At 35.7% G+C, this 17,820-nt stretch overlaps 1 protein-coding gene across 2 annotated transcripts in view; it reads left to right on the top strand.

Moving 5' to 3' along the window:
- GABRA4 (gamma-aminobutyric acid type A receptor subunit alpha4) overlaps positions 1-17,820 on the top strand; it is a 36,362-nt gene that overhangs the window by 8,491 nt on the left and 10,051 nt on the right. For both annotated transcript variants that reach the window (XM_062493494.1, XM_062493493.1), the window contains exons 3-8: positions 998-1,065; positions 3,501-3,721; positions 3,824-3,906; positions 5,593-5,736; positions 7,113-7,265; positions 9,589-9,848. In XM_062493494.1, coding sequence (XP_062349478.1) covers positions 998-1,065; positions 3,501-3,721; positions 3,824-3,906; positions 5,593-5,736; positions 7,113-7,265; positions 9,589-9,848 — 929 coding nt within the window. The remainder of the gene's footprint in view (positions 1-997; positions 1,066-3,500; positions 3,722-3,823; positions 3,907-5,592; positions 5,737-7,112; positions 7,266-9,588; positions 9,849-17,820) is intronic.

The raw sequence follows: 17,820 nt of genomic DNA, 5'->3' as shown, positions 1-17,820 counted from the left end.
TAGTAGTTTGAGTTGAAGGGGTTTAGAAGCTGGTTGTGAATTTGTAGATCATGCATGTTTTTTCAAACAGATACTGTTTGGCAAGAACTTCAGTAGATTTCTTTTTTTAGACTTACGGTGTGAGTTAATTACCTGAATTAAACTGTTAGCTAATGCTTTGATCACAAAATTATCGTAACAGCTGATAATGATTAGGCAGCTTTCTAGACTTTTACATTAGGAAGACACCTAAATCTCAGTGAAGTTAGTGTGTGTATTCTTTGGTTTAAGGGAAAATATAGAGTGTACAGAAGAGTGAATGACCATTTAAAATTTCAAGGTAGTAAAGGAACTAATACATTAAAATGAAATTGCTTTCCCTGGTAGTTGATTTGCCGTATGCAGCTGTGAAAGTTCAAAACCTCTGCTCAGTGAAGTGTTTTTGACAGTGTCCTAAGTATCACTGGTGGTTTCAAAACAGGCATTGTAGCAGAATGTAGACCTTGGTTCAAACCTCAAAAGTGCTTTGACCTCCAACTATTATTTTGGATATTAGTATTAAAGCACTTAAGTACATCTCAGGAAATGGTTGCTGTTCTTGATCTTTCTATACTAAATTGCTCAGTGCACGGCATGCTAATGTCTGTAGTCCAAATATTCGTAATAAATGTTTTGAGGAATGTGGATTTCCTGGATTCAGAGCTTGTTGTTAAGTAGAATGATGTTTTTAGAGAGGCTTTAAATTTTTTGGCATCAGTTTTCCTTAGGCCTTGAGTCAACATTGGCTTTCTGAATGGGGATTTGCATGGAAATGCTGCTTTTTATCTACTAACGTGGTAAAGGTAATTGAGCAGTGCTTCTTATTTGAGACTTATCTGAATTGACCTCTGTTTGCGTTTTGCTCTTGCTCATCCACAGAACCCTGAAAGCGGTAACTGTTCACACACCAGGATCATTTATGGGAATTGTTGACCTGCAAAATTCAAATTTTCTTGCTCACTTCCTTTTCATACATTAGGTCCTGTTACTGAAGTCAAAACAGATATATATGTCACCAGTTTTGGACCTGTTTCTGATGTAGAAATGGTATGTATTTCTGGGATTTAAATGCCATTTCCTGGTTCTGAGAAACCATTAGCTGCAGTAGGAGTGGATGCTTCATCTGTACTGTTCTGTCAATCATGCAAATTAGGCAAGATTAGTAACAGCTTAATTTACAGGTTATAATTAGATACATAAGGCCTGATTCTGGTCACACTTTCAGTGGGTTTTGGCTGGCTTAAGAAATTCACTTCATGGGATTTAAGACATATTTTCATGGCACAAAGGCAGAATCCAGCCTCGCAGGGAGTGTCTAAGTAAGTCTACCGTGGAGAGAATGTGTAATCTTTGAAATTGCTTTTCATTTCTGAAACTTGTGTTATTCTCAGGTGAATAATAATGACATCATTTCAAAAAAACCTGTTGATGTTTTCATTTCAGATGAATGTCCTTTGCTGATCTTTGTGCTCCTTTAAGCAACACTTTCAGCAAATGTTTGTCTGATAAGAGTTTTCACAAGTATCTGCAGAAATTAAATGTCCAAGTGAAGTGCATGAAATCGTAAGAGAGGAGAAATATTACATTTTCATGTTCCGTTATTTGTGCCTGAATGGCTTTGGCTTTCAAGGTCAAATCCAGCAAAACTCTCGTCAACTTCTAAAATACAGTGATATACCCTTTAATCATACAGCAGTTGATCTTTTTATAATATATTCAAGAAGTCCCATGGAAATAACACAGCCATATGTGCTGAACTGAACTTCTTAATGGAAAAAGCAGTTTCAGGGTAGTAATTTTCTTCCCATATAGTGCTGTTGTTCACTTTGTGTTGCATCTGATTTACTTCTATTATGTGGAAAGGTATGTGATAGCAAGATATTTTTTCAAGAGCTACATTTGTAACAAAAGTCTCATGTTGCAATGCACATTACCTCTTCATTAGTTATCATGTGCAGTATGATGCTTATCAGAGTGAGAAGGGGTAAAACAATGTGATCCCAAGGAGATCTAGTAATATGTGCCTCAGCTCTGCAGTGAGGGCTGCATGGCATCTCTCAGGTTTCATTTTCATGGGAAGTTATCAGTTATATTGGAGCATATATATATATATATATATATATAGGCAGAAGTGAGAGCATGGACTGAAGATAGGTGAGGAACTGGCAAAAGGAGAGTTTACACCTGATATTTTCCCTTTCTTTATTCGGGATGATTTAGGAGGCTGTTCAGGGATACAGGAATTGTTTCTGGAATGCTCTTTAGTTAATATTTCCATTAGTGACCCAACGTAATCTGAATGTGGCTGCTCTCATAAAACTTGCTGCAATAGTGACATGTGCTATGGTCTCAGTACAGGGGATGATCAGAATATCTTTTTAGTTGCTTTTGTACCCATTTTCATTTTGTAATGAAAATGGTTGAAATCTTATATTACAAAATCTGTCAGACAGAAGCTAATAACAGAAACTGCTTCTTATGAGCTATGAAGTTGCCAGCAAGAAGTGACACTAGAGGAAACACTTTTCATGGATTAACTATAAATCACAGTGGAGGATACAGGCATGGAAAAGAAGACATATATAATCCTAAGATGCACTAGTAGACATGCCTCCTTGCCAATGCAAATAGATATGGCCTTACAAGTAATTTCAATGGAAACATTATGCAGAAGAATTTGAAATGAAGTCAGAAAACATTGTTTGGCTTAACAACAAAATCAAAACTATAAGTTAGAAAGGCCTTAAAGCCTTCCATGTGACCTTTCTCAATGCCACATAAGTTTTTTTTGTGAAATGCTTTAGCTTCCTGAGATGAGAAATGCATTCTTTCATCCATTCATTCCCATGTGATTTCTCATTATGTGCCTGTGTCTGCAGTTCTGCATGTTTTCTTTGGAGCATCTGAGTGGCTTTTCTGAGGAAGTTAATGGGATAGTTACATACTTTAAAAAAGGTATTTATATGCAAATCTCTGTATAATTTATTATCCCTGTTTTGTGGGCATGGCAAAAGACTTACTTAGCTTTCCTCAGTTAAAAGCTTACTTTCCATAAGATGAAGTTAGGTTTTCTTTCCTAACTTTGAAGTGGAAATAATAATTTGTCTTAGTATTTTCAATTTAGCCAGCGGCATAATATATCTATGGATATATTTTCTTTAAAATCTGTTGACAATTTTTGCCAGAGATCATTTTGTTTCCAGTTATATGCTTGACTTCAAATTCAGTTGTCTGCTTCCTGCAACCTGATTAGGTTGATTATTCCTTAATGATTAAATGTGTAGCAGTTTATTGATATGACTAATGTAGGAAATTAAGCTATTGAGAAGTACACAAGACACTTTAATCGGCGGAAAAATGTTTATGTAGTGGACTTAGGATTTATTTTTCTAATAATTTCTTTGCTCCCTAGGTATTTCTTCTTTTACAGGAAACACACATGGAAATTTGATCTTTGTTTTTTTTCCTGCAATTTAATACAGGAATATACAATGGATGTCTTCTTTCGTCAGACATGGGTAGATAAAAGATTAAAATATGATGGCCCTATTGAAATTTTAAGACTTAACAACTTGATGGTTTCGAAGGTATGGACTCCTGATACTTTCTTCAGGAATGGGAAAAAGTCTGTTGCGCATAATATGACAGCCCCAAATAAACTCTTCAGAATAATGAGAAATGGCACCATCCTGTACACAATGAGGTATCGAATGTGTTTGTTTGACTTCTTACAATTACTGTATGCAAAAGTTTTACTGCCTAGACAAAATGGCAACCAGAGACTATTTAATTTGTTCCATTATAGGCTTACAATAAGTGCAGAGTGTCCCATGAGATTAGTGGATTTTCCCATGGATGGTCATGCTTGTCCTCTCAAATTTGGGAGTTGTAAGTTGCAATTATGAAATTTCTTGTAACTACAGAATTTAAATAGTAGAATTAAATTTTGAGCAGTTACTAGACTTTCTGAATTTTACAGTTATGTCTTGATATGCAATCCCTATGCAGACAAAACTCCTGTTAATCTCCTCAGGACTTCAATTTTGGACCTCAAAAATTAAACCCAGAGAACTAAAAAGCAGGCAGTGATTCAGCTGTTACCTTAAAACCCACTATTCTGGTTACACAGTTGCTTGAAATACCTAGTTTTCCTTTGTTCTTGGGGAGGAATTGGATACTCATTGAAGTGAGAGATTCTCTGGAGAAGGCAAACTTCAAACAGCCAGGTAAAAGACACCTAGGGAAGCAAGTTAGCTTAAGAAAGAGGTGCAGGTTATGGGCAGAGATTTGACCTCCAGTTAAAATTATCTGTCTGCTGGCCTGGAAGAGGAGCCTGCATGGCAAGTTTAGACTAAATACATAACTTTTTAACTAGTGAGAAAAATCTTAGTGCAGACGACTTTCTTTTTCTGCTTTGAAGTCAGATGTAGGTTTTTGAAAAATGTCCAAACTTCAGATAGAAGGAAGAGTTTGGGGTATCTGCATAACAAACAAGAGAGGGTAGTTGGGGTTCCCTGATGTGAATCAAAAGCAGAGACCTCTGAGAACCCCTGGAGAGGGTTGGTGCACTCCATTAACTATCTTGTTATTCTTTTAAGCCTTCTTGGTCACTGACCTCTCTGCTTTAGACCCTCCGATAGCCGGATGGTAATCTGTTTTCCTGGACCCCAGAGCTCTTAAATCAGAAAAGGCTGGAGCACCTAAAGAGGTTTTCAGTTGCATAAATTTAGCTTATACAGCTGGGTAGTCAGCCTGAATGGGGGTATGAAAAACACTGCTCTGATACGATTTTTCATCAGTGGAGACCAGGTGCTGCAAGATTTGTCTTTGGTATCAGCTGTATGATAGGGGTGCTTTGATAGTGACTTCAGACAGAATCACCACTCAGCAGGAATTGTGCTGAACACTAGTCTGATGTTTCCTGCAGTGAAACTTGAAATAACATGCAGCCATTTCAAATGTAAGACTGATTTGATTCAATTTTAACAGGAGTTTGGACTGTGTAGGGATTGAATGCTACCCTAAGATATGTATTTTACATTAAATGTAAAATCTTTCTTTGTGTGTGCTTATTTTGGGGCCATTGTGAATTTTTTTACTGACCTATGGTTTCTGGCAAATATTTTAAACAGAAGTTTAAAATATTGTCATTTTTAGTGTAATCATTATTTCCTGTAAAGTAATGTGCGCCCAATCTTCAAAATACATCCTTCTTGTACATACTCTTTTCTTTTTTTTGGATTAATATATTTTAATAGTAAAATTTTAGTTAGAAATTCTTAAAATAAAGATAAAGTTTGCATGCCCAGTAAGGGCTGATCAAGAAGGGATTTGCATTATTTGCATTTAGCCTTCACGTTCATATATGAAGTGAATTTATGTGTGACACTTGACATATAACCTCAGCTCTTATTCCATTCTGAGGGTGGCTTTTTGGGGGTGACTTAACATGAAGGGTATCTTCTGAAGTTGTTCATGTGTGTTTTACTGTTTGGTTTCAGTAGGTTTGGCTTGGGTTGTTAGTAAGGCATGAGGAAAAGTTTCCTATTTATGAAAACTAATGCTGTGTTGTAGATGCTTATCCAAAGAGTGAAATGATTTATACCTGGACAAAAGGACCTGAGAAGTCAGTGGAAGTTCCTGAGGAGTCTTCCAGTTTAGTTCAGTATGACCTGCTTGGGCATACGGTATCCTCTGAAACTATAAAATCTATTACAGGTAGGAATCTCATCAGTAAAAATCAACTTGAGATAAAACTGACCTGTAACATTGCCCAAAGCCTTTTTTTTCCCCCTTCCTGTAAGTTTTATTCTACTGAATGTCATAGGGTATGTATTAAGGGCTGAGAGTGTAAATCTGAATTAGGTTTCTGTCCTTGAGATTTACATTTGCAGATTCATTACAGTAGATTGCGACAGTCTTTCAGAAAGCTAGAATGAGATCATTACTCCAAGGGACAAAATGAGCATTTAATCACTGCTTAAAATGCAGTTTGAAGAGTCAAGAGGATGCCTGGGTAAGGAAGTAATTTCTCAACACTGTATCCACATTATGTGCAAAAGACTTCCTTTGTTTGGTGGTGCAAACAGCTCAGGATAGAAGTACAGCATACAGAATGGGTTATTAAAACCATAAAAACCCTCTAGTCAGATAAGGGTAGGCACAAATATGCTAGTCACAATAGATACTTCTGCTGATTTATGCTGTAAGACATAAGGCAAATGGCAACTACAGGCATCCAAAATGAGTGAGTGAAGTATCACTGATGAGCAGTGTGGTGATAAACAAGCATATTCCCAAAATATTTTTAAAATTTGGAATCATTTTCTAAGCATCAGCAGGTTTGAGTATTGTGATATAGTCAAAATGAAACCAATAAAGCAAATATATTTTAATGTACAGCTCTATGGATGTTTTACTCAAAGATAAAATGGCATTTTGCAATTCACTAGAAATTTACTTCTCAGCGTATCGATTACTATGAGTTAACAAAAAAAGTCCTTGCTGTCCAAAAAGGCTTATTCTGTAGTGCTTTATTTAGACAGTTTATTGAGTTTATGGTAAAACTGCTTTTTTGGTCGGTTTCCTTAATATGAATGATAAAATTTTAGATAAATGTAGAGTATTTTTAATTCTTCTCAATGATTGTTGTATTTGTTTTGTTACCATAGTGGGGCTGACTTATAAACCTAGCAAAAAGTTGAGATGCTTACGTAATGTTTGATGTAATTGCTCTTATTATTTTATTCATCAGGTAGGTACCACAGTGCTATGGATACTGTGGTAGGTAGATTAATTATGTCTTGGGATTCTCTTCTTCAACAGCTGTCCAAAGAATTTTTAAAATCATGCTTGTACTGTAAAATCTAATTCAGTATTAGTTCTATTATAGTTGATTTTTTGATACCAACTTCCTTGTAAGGGCCTACTGTTTCTAGGATTTTTAAAAAAACCTTCATTCATTCTTGTTCTAAAGAAGATATCTTTCTGTACGTGTTAAATTATATGTATAGCACCACCTTAAACTATCCTACTTGAGAGTCTGAAACACAAATTTTAAACACAGAGAAATATTTTCTTTTTTTTTTTTTTAGGTGAATATATTGTTATGACAGTTTATTTTCATCTCAGACGGAAAATGGGTTATTTTATGATTCAGACCTATATCCCATGCATTATGACCGTGATCCTCTCTCAAGTTTCATTTTGGATAAATAAGGAATCAGTTCCTGCTAGAACTGTATTTGGTAATTATTTTCTTTTTTTTCCCCCTACTTTTTCTTGTACTCTGTCTTTTAATAGCTCTCTCTAGAACAGGCTGTTTTAGTGCTTTGGGGTATACTCCATACCATTGCAGAAACAAGGGAATTATTTAAATTCAGAGCGAATTTTGCTATAGATGTATGAAAAATGTTATGTGAGTCTTTGGAATCTGAAGAGAAACTTGGAGTATATAACCAGAAAGGTGGCATGGTCACCTGTAGCAAATAGCTGCTCAGCTCTAGGATTTCTACCTGCTTGAGGAGCAAATTGGAAAAACCTGGCTCTGAGTAATACACTCAAGTCTTTAGTCTACATCCAGATCAGGTTTATCCTCCAGTGGATAGTAGTGTAAGTACTTGAAGTCATGGTTTATAGAATACTTGTAAAATAAATTGATTTGGAGTGTGTGAGGTGTTCCAATGTCTTGTTATAAAGTATCTGTGTCATCACTGAAAGCTTGCTATGAGTAAGGCTGAGATTCTGTTACTGTAATTTCATATTTAGTGCTTTTCTTTCCTTTCTACCACTGCCATCATGAAAATTAATTACAAAAGCAAAATGATCACAAGATATTAAAATTGCTCTCTTCAAAATACAGCTTGAATGAGATGGCACAGTGAAAATAACAGAAAATCCTCAGTGGAAGACAAAGTGCGAGAATCTAAATGGAAATATGCTTCCTAACAAAGAAATAGGATAAAAACATTTTAAAAGCAGCCTGAAGCAGGAAGAGAATGTTCTACTACAAGCCTTTCTATAGACTGCTAGAAACTGGCAAGATGCTGCAGTTGTACTGGCAGCTCCAAGTCTTCTGGAAGAATGATTTAATAATGAAAAAACTCATAAAGACTGTCAGTAAACTAATACTGTACCATCTCTTGCTTATTTTTGGTTAATGTTTGGTCTTAATTTATTTCACTTTACCCTGTTTTTACATCTATTAAACAAGCATTTTTAGAAACAATTCGGACAAACTTACTTGAAGTGGACAAAAGTCTACTCAGGCCCTTAGACTGGATAGGGTTAAACAGAGATGGTCTCCTCCAGGGAAAAAAACCCAAAACCCTAATGACTTTCCATAATTCTTTTTTTCTTTTTTTCTCAGACTTAAATATTTTCAGTGGTGTGGTTTTCAACACCTTCCCATTGAAGAAGGTTTTATGAGATTGCATCTGTATTTTTTATCCTCCTGGAAACTCTGAGAAATCCTTTGAGTTCCCATGACCTGTCTATTGCTTTCTTCTTCTTTAATAGGAAGGACTGATTTAACTGTGACCAGTTCTCTGTATGGCAGTGTGTAGGGGAAGCTTTTTTTTTATGCTATTACCTTGATGTAGTACCATCATTTAGGAAATAGGGATGTAAGGAATCCATTGAAAAACTTACTCTTAATGAGTTTAAATTCTTCTGAGTGTAAGAATTGCATCTTGAATTAGAAAGGGTACGGTGCTCTTTTCATAAGAGTAAGGACATCTCTATTTGTAGGCACTCATTGTTGAGGTTATCATGCTAGGATTTATGCAGTGTTCACTACATACTACTGGGGTTTTACATTTGTTTGATATGGGATATTTTGGATGAAAAAAAGAAGAAAAAACCCCTTTCATTTGTTTTTATACTGCATGTTTTTCCATTTGAAGTACTACCATGAGGTGGCCATCTTTTGTGTTCAGTGTTCATGCTTGCACACTTTTTAATTAAAGTTGTTCTTTCAGAAGATGAAATTCTAATTAAATTTCATTGGCTGACTAATAGCAGAAGGCTGTAGAAAACCCGATGGTTTCTTAACTAACAGAGTTCTTAACATAATGTTCTTCCTTAGCACCAAAATAATTTGTCATGACTTAATGACTCCTGCATTACAAGTGTGATCAGAGGCACAGATTCAGAATAATAGGTGGCTTTCAGAGCAATTTACAGGAAAAGTCACGTTTTTGTTGCAGTCTGAGGAGTACTCCCCAATTCAACAATTTAAATCTTATTAAAATGTTTAGAAAATAACTTGTAAAAAGTTCTACTGAAATTGAAGTGAAAAACATATGAAATGAAGGCTTCTGTGTTTTCTTCATGTGAGCTCTAGGTGATCTGCTGAGGTCATGGTTTTCTGTGCCTCCTTTAAAAAGTGATTAACTGTTTGTGGGCTCAGGTGCTCACGGATTTGTGTAGCTTACCATGGTTTAGATCTAATGCAGTATTCACAAGCAGCAGAGACTCACAAGTGATTTGAAATTCTTTGTTTGAAGCTGCTTGCCAGTTCTTGCTTTGTTTTACTTTGATTCAACAGTTCTTTTGCTTTACTTTTTGAAGGAATAACCACGGTGTTGACAATGACGACACTGAGCATCAGTGCAAGACATTCACTGCCAAAAGTATCCTATGCTACTGCCATGGACTGGTTCATAGCGGTTTGCTTTGCCTTTGTGTTCTCTGCTCTTATTGAGTTTGCTGCTGTCAACTATTTTACTAACATTCAAATGGAAAAAGCCAAAAGGAAGACGGTTAAGTCCCTTCTTGAATTTCCAGTTGCTCCAGTACAAAGAAAAAGAAGTACAGAAGAGACATTCACGGTATGTTTTCAGTTTACCCAAATATTTTCTGTATTTTTGGTAGTGTGTCAGTAAAAATTGGCCTTTAGCTTCCTTCCAGGTTCCCTTTGAGTTAATGATGTGCATCAGGTTAATGAAAGGCTAATACTATGCTATATTCAATTATAAAAACGTGTAAAACATGATTTAGTTCTTATTTGCATTACTGAATAAACTCAGGGGAGAGGTGGCAATTATGTCCAGCCATACTTGCAGTCTCTTCTGTGTTTGTGTTTTGGTGAATGCCAGTTAGGATGAGAATCTTGAGGAAACTTGCTTTCCTTTTACACATTTATTCTGTATGGACTGATTATACAGGACAAGATATTGCGGATTATAAGGGCATCATGTTGTTTTATGTGGCTAATATCTTTAATAAATTAAAATATGTTAAAGCATTGGAGCTGTACCTTGGACCATTTCCCTAAACATAACAGTTCTTGAATTGCATGGGTTGCCTATGAAGAGTTTTCTTTATCTGTTACAATTTCAGGAATTTTTAAAGAGTGTTGGATGAAAACTTTTTTACCATAGATACACAAGTTACATTAAAATTGTATCTTTGTGCAGTACTTCACCTCAGTTCCTGATAAGTTTTTGGGGCTCTGTTTAACAAAATGCTTTCCTGTTTTCCTAATGCTTTGGATTAAGCGTGACCCATGTGGGAGCTGTTTTAGTGTGTGAACTAGCTAATAAAGGCTTAATCTCTTTTCCAGTTGAGCTCACTGGTGATTACCCTTTCCTCTCTTTTCCCATTCCCTATAAATGGTGCTTACTCTCTGAAGCATCTGTTTATGAGACACGTAGCTAACAAAGTCACTGCAGCCAGCACCTGTCCCAGCCACGAAGTGGGCCAGAACTTCCCAGCCATGACTGACTCTTGGAAACACCACTCAAGAAGGGAGATGCTTACAGCAGCATTGTAATTTATTTTCTCTTCCTGTCAGGCTGACTTTGTAATTTCCTTTGGCTGAGCCAGGATTTAAGAAGTGCTGTTTTAGACTAACTCTTGTTAATTTTGTCTTCTGTCTCTCTTCACATCTCATTTGTCTCCTTCTCTATTCATCTTCTCATTTTTGCCTTCCCACCCCTTCCATTTTCTATTGCTGTGCAGCTGCTGTCCACCCACTTCCATATTTCTTCCTCTTCTTTGCTCTCCTACTGTAGATACTGTTTTCAATCTCCTGGTTATGTTGTTATGGTAGCTCCCATTTCTGCTTAAAAGGATAGATATGCTCCTGAAGAGTGTGTTATTTGTCACTCATTGGCTGCTGGTAAGAGACAGGAACCAAGAAATATGGTTTATAGTAGCACGGAGTTCACCTTGTACACAGAAGCATTAGTGCTATGAGCTTATGCTAAGCTTCTTGACTGTGCAGCATGAAGTTTAGTAGAGTATCTTGGCTGCTCCTGAGGAGTGAAAGTAAATACTGCTTTTGCTGATAGGTTTTATTTGCGTGCCTAGGAAAAAAAAATTACTTAAGAGCAGTTTAATCCTAGGTTTATTTATTAGATTTTATTTAAAACAATGGGAAAACCCAGTACTTTGCTCAGGTAGCTTAAAAAAACTTACTCTCATGGAGCTTTCAGAAATATCTTGATTCATGGGCAGAATTGTTTTAAGTTAGTAGTGTATAATGCTTATCCATTTATACACATTTTGGAGAAATGCCTCTTTGTCTTTTTTTTCTGGCTGTTGTTATTATTACTACTGTTATTATTATTTAAAAAAAACCAAAAAAACAGCAACAGAGCACACACAGCTTCTTTCATCTTGAAAGATAGATAAAATGAGATGTGAACAGTCCTATTCCACTGCTTAATTAATACTGCTGGGATAAATATGGGAGCATTCTCAAGGATTGGGAGATTTTGAAAGAGCCCAAGGGAGCAATCTTCTCAAGGGGTTACACATTAATGTTATATGAGTATGTAAATGAGTGATAGTGTTGATTGTACCTTGAACAGTTTTGTTTTGTTTCTTTTCATGGCTTTCTGCCTAATTATTCCTATACTAAGGTTTGAGACTTTGCTCTTCCAAGACAGTTGCACAAGGTGAGCCACAGCTACTGTTATAAAAGCTTAACTATCATGCAATCCTTTCTTTGACTAGAGGATTGCTTCTGGTCTCCCACTGTGCAGAATGAAAGCTAGGACCACTGCTCTGCTTCTCTAAAACCTAACATTGATGTTACACCCTGCTTTCCAGCCTGACATGTAAAATACTCCTTGCTGTATTTTGGTTATAAGGACTAATCTAGAATTTTATTTTATTCCCTATTATAATGTATTATATTATTTTATCTTTTATTATTATTGTTATACTATTTCTTTATTATGAATCTGGCTTTTTGTTCTGCACAAATACTGTCAGTCAGTGCTGATTTACTAGAGACAATGAAATCTCAGTTTCCTTGGTACTGAGATTGGTGGTGAGTTTGTGGTGCACAAAGAATGAAGGACAGTACCTGCTCTGTAGCATGTAACTTGTAAGCAATGTTTCTCAACATAAATTTACACTTTTTTTTTCTCAACAGATATATGATAGGCTTGGTTTCTTGACCCAGTTATTATTAAAAAAAACTCTGTACTGTTGTGGTAGAAATTCTGTTGGTAGCAATACAATTGCAAGAGGTCAAGGAAAAGTTGTATTTTAAACTGGCAACATTTTTGAACAGACTTTGCCTGTAATTCTAAATTTACCAGTCTCCCAAAATTAAAAATTTTCACTTAGCCCAGGGAGGAAGTGTATGCTAATTGGGAAAGAACATGCCTGAACACTTAACCCTTACAGTTCTTTCTGTTGAATATCTCATCATTTGCAATATACTTTGGATCTTCTGCTACTTGGAGGGGGAGATTCCTGTCTTAAGCCTATTTAGCCCTATACTTTAGCCTACCTTGGAATGGCATACAGGTGTGTCTGCCCACTTTTTTTTTTTTTGCAATTGAGATCCCATGTGTACAGGTTCCTTGAAAAATTAAGGAGCAGTTGAGGTTGTTAAGGAAAACAAACATGGTGACATTATACTCTTAAATAAGGGTTTTGTTTTATGAGCTTTTGATTCTGCATTATTGACTGGATGATTTAATGCATTTAATGCAATGTAGTGGGATTTTCCTTGAAGAATTCTAAGAGGGAGCAAGTTGGGCTATGAAACTGGATTACTATAGAATATGAAGATTTTTCTATCTGATGATATTAGAAATTAGGCATATTAATAGTAAACATTGGTAAAATAAAGATAAATTGTACTCTATTAGAAGTACTTTTTTGTCAGGTGTACGTTTGACCAATTATGACCATAGAATTAAAGTGGTTTTTCTGTATTGGATCAGTTCATATATTCCTCATGCTAATTAGAATTTTTAGTGGTGGCTTATTTTTCTCCTTTCAGTCAAAACAACTTTCATAGTTTTCCTGGATCAAAGGCAATTCCTATAATTTATCATTATGATAAAATGATTTGGGTATATATATTATATAATATTATATATAATAACATATATATATTATCATATTATATATTTATTCACTAGAACCAATACATATTTACTGTAGCAAATGTGGGTTATCTGCTTTTCCAACTTATTCTCATATGTAATTATATTTACTTTTTTGGAGTCACATGATGGTTGTGACTGATGAATACATTGATTAAAGTAAGCATTAAATGCAGTTCAGAGGCTAGATAAGTAGTCTGAACTGTGTTAATTCCAACAAAAAAATCCTGGCATCAAGCTAAGTTACTGGGCAGAGGGTAGCAGGAGCAAGCCTGCAATAGCTGCAGATTCAGCTTGCGTTCCTTTATCACTTCATTTGACGTTAGCCATAGTAATCTTCAATATTTTTTAATACTCCTTCCCCTGCCTACCCTTTTTCAACTCTTCCTTCTTCTTGTCTTTAACTTCTTGATACAAACTTAATGTGTATCCTTGAGGAGTACAAGGTCTACAGAAGATAGGCCAGGGGTAGGACCCAAGTTTTTTGAGGTCTGACTTGAGTTCACAAGGGACTTGGACAAACTTTCTGTCAGGCACAGCAGAATAGCACTGAAATATGTCTAAGTCAAGAGAGGTAACTTAAACTGTGGTTACCTGTGACTTCTTTGTTTTTGGAGCAAGTTAAAACGCTTTCTGTTTAGAACGAATGAACTTATCCCTAAATGTTCTGAACTACTTTTGTTAGCATAAGCAGGAATGTTGCTGCAAGTCAATGTGTGATGGAAATGAATGATTTATAGTTTGTTATTAGACTCCTGAGTCTATTTTTATGCTTCTGTACTATTTCCTTTTCACTGTATTCCTATGAAGTTTATTTTTAAAGACCTACCCAGTTTTGGCGGTGAAGAATGCTACTGAAAAGTAGTCTTCAAAAAAAACCAGACTCCTAAATACTGGTAACATGAGCTTCAACCTCAGCTGTTTGTTAAAAGTGTGAAACTCAGGAAAAATGGGGTCAGACTTAAAAAAACCCTTTTTGAATGGAATTATTTCTTCAAACTCAGTCACAAGTAGGTTGTAACTCTCAATTTTTCTTCCTCTCTTCTGGAGACAGTTGCATGTCATCTTGTCTTTGGCAAGTCTTGTAGCATCCAAGGGAAGAACCTGGGGTCAAGCTCTTCCCTGCCATGCAGGCCCACACTCTTCTTCTTGCTTGGGTGCTGTGTGACTGGCATCCACCTCGCAAGTTTACAAGAAATGTCTTGTGGACAATCTGCATACTGCTTCTGTGTGATTCAGATGTATTTCCTCTGGTCTGAAATCCTTATCTTTTAGTCATTTATGGGCACAGCTCAAATTACGTGATGGAGTGGGAAAAAAGTGGCAGCCCTTGGTGAATAGACATCTAGAGCAGTTAATCTGGCTGATGGTCAGGTTTGTCCCCCAAACTCCTGACTTACAGAACAAAGATTGGTCCTGATAAATTGTTCTGATGGGCTGCATGCAATCTTGAGGCTATAGGTAGGATACATATTTTTTTAGTGTGCTGTGTTTTTTTTGTTCTTGATGTTCTTAATCCCTGAAGTTGATTAATGTCAGCAGATGATAGATGTCAGCAGATACGCTCTTGTGTCTTGGGTCTAAACTTTAAGTGAAACTGAAAATTTTAGCCTCTGGACCCAAACTTTCTATTTGAATTTGAATGAATGTGTATTTGAATACATAATGGAGAGGTACAGGAAATGTACCAGATGTAGAATAGTACCACTTATTTTGCTCCTTCTCTGGAGTAGTAGAATAATAGCTTCCTTTGCCGAAGCAATAGTGAAGTGGAGCTAAACCCTCCTGCCTCATATATGAATGCAAGTATTTGAAGAGCAGCTTGGTTTTGATGGCAATACTTGGGCCACAGCTCTGGTTACTGGACTCCTTATGTGGATGTATAGCCTATCTCCTTTGAGTGACTTAAACAGTCCTGCAGTTAGGACACCATTTCAGTTTTTAAATATAATGACCATTTTTTTCTGCTTCGGTACATCTCCGCTGCCTAGGGTGTTACAGTTTGTGTTTTTTTAGGGCAGTGGCATTTAAAACTCAGATCCTAATGAAGGACATCAGGCTTAAGAAATGCATAAAGTTCATCTGAATATATGGATGGAGGCTGCTGTGCCACGTGAACAATTTCTTTGACATGTCAACAATTTTCTGCTGCTCTAATTTCATTAGTCAATATTTTTGTTGTTGATGATTTACAGTCAAGGTATGGTAGCATCAGGTTTAAATAGCATGAGAATGGCTGCAGGTCATAAACAATGGGCACTTTTTGTACTAAATGCTACTTGAAAGATAAGAGAGATTGATCACCTGGGAGAAGGTTGCAGTGACTTAGTGGGAAGTTTCAATTTGGGTACCTGAATATAGAGTAGATCCAAAATGGTTCATAAAATATTTTGTTCACTGTGATGCTCAGATACAATGTTTTGTGGGGCTTTATATGCTTCCTCGATTTTATTTTTCTTTTCGTGTTGTTTTGCTGCTTTGTTTTTTGGTGTGGGTTTTCTTTTTTGGGGGCGGGTGTGTTTTGTGTTCGTTTTGGGCTCTTTTGTTGTTGGTTTTGATTGCAGGTGGTTTTTTTTTGGTTTGGTTAATTTTTTTGGATTCTTTGTTCATTTTTTGTTTTGTTTGTTTGGGGTTTTGATTTTTTTGTTTTTTTTTTTTTGGCTTTTTACTTGGATCACTAGACTTAATTCTACTGCATAACTGGCACTATTCATAATGTATAAAGCTAAATGTGTGCTCAAACGGTGTGACTTGGGCATAAATGTGAGACATAAAATTTAATTTTTTAAAAACTGTTTCACATAATACGTCTTTTTAAATAGCACAAATTAAAGTGCTCTATTAAAAATTTTGTCTTTCTTCAACAACCTGATATTACTCTAGCTTTAACATGGCTGGATTGTGGAATTAATTTAAACTGTAAGTAGAAACATTTCTCTACTGCAAAGTGACCAGAGCAATTAATGGAAGTAGGCAATGTGGTATGGGATCTGTGCCCAGATTCTGACCCAACTGTGATGTCAAACCCCACTGAATTCTAGAATTCAGTTATAATGAAGATTAAAAAATGGCAGGGTGTTTGATCAAAACTCTTGGGATTTAAAGGTGGACAATGATGCTTTTTCTTATTGTAGTGGAAATGGTTTTTTTTGGTGAAGTTGGGTTTGTTGTGAATTTTATTTTCACTATGAACAAAAAGAAGCAGGAGTTTAGTTGCAGCATGTGATGGATAGCAAAAAGTCCCTCTGGAGTGTTATCTTCTCCAGGCCTTACTGAGAAACGTTATAATTGGTCATTCTTCAATTTCCTGTAAGTATTAGAATGAACTGTCACAAAGTATACAGGGAAATATGAAGGATGTACTTCGCTGTCACTCATCTGATGCTAAAATACCTGACAGTGTTTATAGTAAGCAGTGGAAGACTTCATCTAAATAGTATTAGGATAAGACTTATTTTTGGAAACCAAAGCACAGTGCAGTTATTTTAAAAAATGCTTCATCCCATTGTTTTGAATTCCAAAAATGTGTGAATATCTTATCTGTCATTGTGATGATCTACTAGAAAAACAAAAAGATAGCCATGCTCCAAAAAGCCATATTCCTTATGTTTTTCCATTAGAATACGCAATGCATGTTTCTGTTTATTAATAAGTTAATTTCCCACCAATACCAGTTGCAGGCATTGAGACAGGTATTCTATTGATATAATGGCATTTTTCTCCCTTTTAATTTTTTTTTTTTTTTTGCAGAGAGAAATGTTGCATAGTCAAAAAATACATGGTAGCATTTCAGAAACATCAAGTCAAGGGCAATCCTTTATGGTGACAGGGGTAAAATGTTCAGATTTTCCAGCATCAACCCTTGCAATGAAAATTGTTGGGGAATTTATAGTTTTCCCTGCAGTGATTAGTATGAAATGATGTCCCTGAATGCAGGACTCTTCATATTTTCTGCTTAAACCTTTTCATGTATTTATATTTACGTTTTAGTTTTGTTTCCTGTCCACAAAGTTTTCAATACTGGTGCATCCAATGACACCAAATTATATTTGAGTTTCCCAGCTATGTGAGAGATTTCTGGCTGACTTAATTTTTACACTGGAAAATTGGAATCAGAAGGAATAAGCATTTAGAGGCTTAGGAAAATCTACAAGGCAATGAGTGTTCCAAGCACCTTCAGCAAACTATTAAAGCAAATTCAACTACAGCTTGAAGGTCAATGAAAATTGAAACATACAGAAAATATTGGTTTATATTTACTTATTTTATATAAGATAATTATTATCTTGGTTCCTAATCAGCCATTCTTTTCCCTTTCAGAGATGTTATAAAAATCACCTACTTCCACAGTTCATTAGAACATAACTTAGGCTAATAGATTTTTTTCCCCACCATAGTTATGTTTTCAGTTCTTTCATTTTGTCATAATATAAATAAAATCTTTAAGAAT

This window comes from Cinclus cinclus, chromosome 5 (assembly GCF_963662255.1).
Source record: "Cinclus cinclus chromosome 5, bCinCin1.1, whole genome shotgun sequence".
Taxonomy (NCBI): Eukaryota; Metazoa; Chordata; class Aves; order Passeriformes; family Cinclidae; genus Cinclus; species Cinclus cinclus.
The sequence above is the reverse complement of the archived record's forward strand: the minus strand, read 5'-3'. Positions and strand labels throughout refer to the sequence as shown.